Source organism: Hakea prostrata, chromosome 5, assembly GCF_041222555.1.
Source record: "Hakea prostrata isolate BN-2017 chromosome 5, UWA_Hpros_2, whole genome shotgun sequence".
NCBI lineage: Eukaryota > Viridiplantae > Streptophyta > Magnoliopsida > Proteales > Proteaceae > Hakea > Hakea prostrata.
The window spans coordinates 33,444,033-33,447,114 of NC_142604.1; the positions used below are offsets into that span (position 1 = coordinate 33,444,033).

A 3,082-nucleotide genomic window follows, 5' to 3' on the forward strand; every position below is an offset into this window, starting at 1 on the left:
TGGTGATGCAATTCTCTGACTTTAGCTCAAGTGTGCAATAGAAGATTTGCAATTAATAATATAAGATGACTAGTAGACTACTCAGAGAAGAAACTTTTCTTCTCAGGATTAAAAACTAGCAATCACCAACACCATTTGTTTGCAGCTTTTCCCATGAGCACGAGACTTGCGTGGAGTAATTTCTGGATATCCACTCGATTATGATATATTATCCAGAATTAAAGGTTAAAAAAAATAAACAATAAAGCCATGCATTAACTTTGATGAGCAAGGGAAAAAAATATCTTATCCTCCAGTCATTACCTTCTATGCAGAAATTCAAAGCATTTAGGTGCTGGGCTACCGTAACTCTTCAGACGGTTTTGTAATGACCTGAAAACCATACAAGGAAACAAACTTAATAGTGAAAGGAAAAGTAAAATACTTTAATTAAAAGAAATATATTTAATAAGAATGAATTTTACCTTCAATTTGGTGATCGGACTGTTTACCTACCCAGCTTGATGCACTATGGAATGTAGATAAAGCACAGTTTGTAAATGGAATGAAATATTTCCTCATTCCATGAAGCCATGCAGATGTAGTTCTAAGGAGGTCAGATTGGTTACTTATCCTGATAAAATACGCAACTGCAAAAGCATTTTTATGGATTTGGTTGACGCAGATGAAACCTTTCCATCTTCCCTCTATACAAAGTTGATTTTTGGGGAGTAACCCTCCATCTTCATCTCCTCAGTTAGTAAGTCAATAACACAGTAAATTTCTCCTGAATTAAGATACAAACCCTCACCTGCACGAAATTCATGCACTTTATTCTTGATCTCAATCCAGCTGCAACCAGGAGTCTTAGTGACACCCCTCTCCCTCATTAGCAATCTCATTCTTGCTGAATCATCCCACCTCTTTGATTTTGCAAATATCTTAGATGAAATAATGTAGTTTCCTGAATTTGAAGGCTCCAAGTCCAGAAGCAGGTGCATTACACGTTCACCAACATCTGCATTTCCAAAATTCCGACAGGCAGCAAGGAGTGCCCCTAATACAACTGCATCAGGCTTTTCAGGCATCTTCTCAATGAACTCCCATGCTTCCTTTAAATATCCAGCACGTGCCAAAAGATCTACCATACTAGAGTAGTGCTCTAACTTTGGGACCAGCCCAAATGAGGGCCCCATCATTTGAAACCACCTACGGCCCTCATCAACCAATCCAGCATGCACACATGCAGAGAGCACACCCACAAATGTGATGTCATCTGGATGTATATCTCCACCTTCCTCCATCATTCTCTTAAATAGTGACAATGCCTCCAGGGCATGCCCATGAACAGCAAGGGCAGAAATCATGGCATTCCAACAGACCACATTTTTTTGGGGCATTTCTGCAAAGATTTTGCGGGAGTGGTCTAGGCTTCCACACTTGGCATACATATCTATTAGGCCTGTTCCGACATAGATATCATATTTTACACCTTTTTGTGATGCATATGTGTCTACCCACTTCCCAACATCAAGGGCCCCTATGGAAGCACAAGCTGATAGAACTCCAATCAATGTGATCTTATTAGGTTCCACATCTGTTTCCCTCATAGAATGGAATAAAGTGATTGCTTCATCTGATGCCCCATTTTGTGCATATCTGTTAGGACAGGTTTAGTAAAAAATTGGCAAAACTGTATAGATAATTAAGAAATAGAACTACTAAAAATTATCAAGTCTCCACCATGTAATTTGATTGTGTGTCTATGTTTTGTGGTGGAGCTTGCTTCTTCTTCTTTTTTTTTATTATTTTATTATTTTTATTTATTTTTCTTTTTTTTGGGGGGGTTTTGGGGGGGGGGGGGGGGGAGAGAGGGGAAAAGTAAAGATATAGTAATAGGAAAAATTCAATTGAAGGAGTTCTTACCCTGTTATCATGGCATTCCATGTGATAATATCTTTCTTCAACATTTTATTGAAAACTTTCCCGGCTGAATCAAGATCCCCACATTTCGCATACATACCAATCAATGAAGAGCCCACATAAGAATTCAACTCGAGTTTCTGTTCCTCCACAATCCCATCGATCCATCTTCCCAAACTCAAATCTCCCAAGTCCCCACATGCTGCTAGAACACTCACTAGAGTCATTTCATTTGGCTCAAAACCTGCCAGTTTCATTCTCCTATACAAAGTCACTGCCTCGGTAGCAAAACCCATTTTAGAGTACCCAGATATCATTGAATTCCAAGAAACTAAGTCCCTCTCAGTAATTTCATCAAACACCTTCCGTGCATCACCCAACTCACCACACCTTGAATACATGGTAATCAATGAATGCCTAACGTGGCAATCAGAATCTAGCCCAGACTTGAAAATCAATGGATGTGCCCTCCTACCATGGTCTAATGACGGGAGGTTTGCACAGGAGATTAGAAGAAATGGGTAGGTGAAATTATTTGGTTTTTGACCCGAGAACTTCATTAGGTAATAAAATTCAAGCGCGAGAGAGAACTTTTGCCATGTATTAGTTAGACCACGAATCATGATATTGTAAGAAAAGTCATTAGGTTCCGGTATTTGAGAGAAGAGGACTGAAGCATAGGAAAAATCTTTGAGATCCACCAGCTTGGGGAGAAGGAAATTGTGTATATCTATGGAGTTGATGAGCATCTGCGAGTGGATTTGTTTCAATGTTTTGGATGAACTGCACTGCTTCAAGAGAGATAGGAGCATCTTAGCAAGATCAAATCGGTCAGGATATGAATAAGAATAGATTTTTGAGTCAAAAACGAAAGAACGGTAAACGATGAATATTGGGGGTTTGGATTTTCGAACCATACGAGCCATCTTGTGTGAGGTTGTAAACCGTGATGCGCGTTGTCTAGAGAGAAGACTCACACAGCGTGAGAAAGAGATTTGAAAGAGAAAAAAGAAACCGTTAAATTCGTTAGTTGAGCTTTGGGCATTTTCAGAGTTTGACATTTTATTTCTCGACCAACGATTTCATACACTGCCGGTGCAGATGTACAATCATGCATGTCATGTCCCTCCTCAAGCATGGTTTAAAGTATCCACGGTACGATAATATCAATGGAAGGTTG

The 3,082-nt window shown here is 39.4% G+C and overlaps 1 protein-coding gene across 2 annotated transcripts; it reads right to left on the reverse strand.

Moving 5' to 3' along the window:
- Positions 1 to 274: 274 nt before the first annotated feature.
- On the reverse strand, positions 275 to 2,879 carry LOC149015844 (pentatricopeptide repeat-containing protein At2g34400-like). Of its 2 annotated transcripts, XM_089156010.1 has the most exons (4): positions 1,906 to 2,879; positions 791 to 1,638; positions 465 to 629; positions 275 to 372 (listed from the first exon to the last, which is right to left on the reverse strand). In XM_089156010.1, exons 1-4 carry the CDS (start codon positions 2,826 to 2,828, stop codon positions 353 to 355), a joined length of 1,956 nt encoding a protein of 651 aa, XP_089012136.1. In that variant the 5' UTR covers positions 2,829 to 2,879; the 3' UTR covers positions 275 to 352. The 2 variants fall into 2 exon arrangements, with proteins under 2 accessions (XP_089012136.1, XP_089012137.1); XM_089156011.1 differs by lacking the exon at positions 275 to 372 and having other exon boundaries at positions 547 to 1,638.
- Between the last annotated feature and the right edge of the window lie 203 nt (positions 2,880 to 3,082).

Excerpts from the sequence above, each read along its gene's own strand:
- LOC149015844 (XM_089156010.1), bottom strand. The coding sequence starts at position 2,828 with ATGGCTCGTATGGTTCGAAAATCCAAACCCCCAATATTCATCGTTTAC. Across the intron at positions 630-790 it reads AGTGCATGAATTTCGTGCAG|TTGCGTATTTTATCAGGATA; the intron begins GTGAGGGTTTGT and ends ATGCTTTTGCAG. Across the intron at positions 373-464 it reads GTCCGATCACCAAATTGAAG|GTCATTACAAAACCGTCTGA; the intron begins GTAAAATTCATT and ends TATGGTTTTCAG.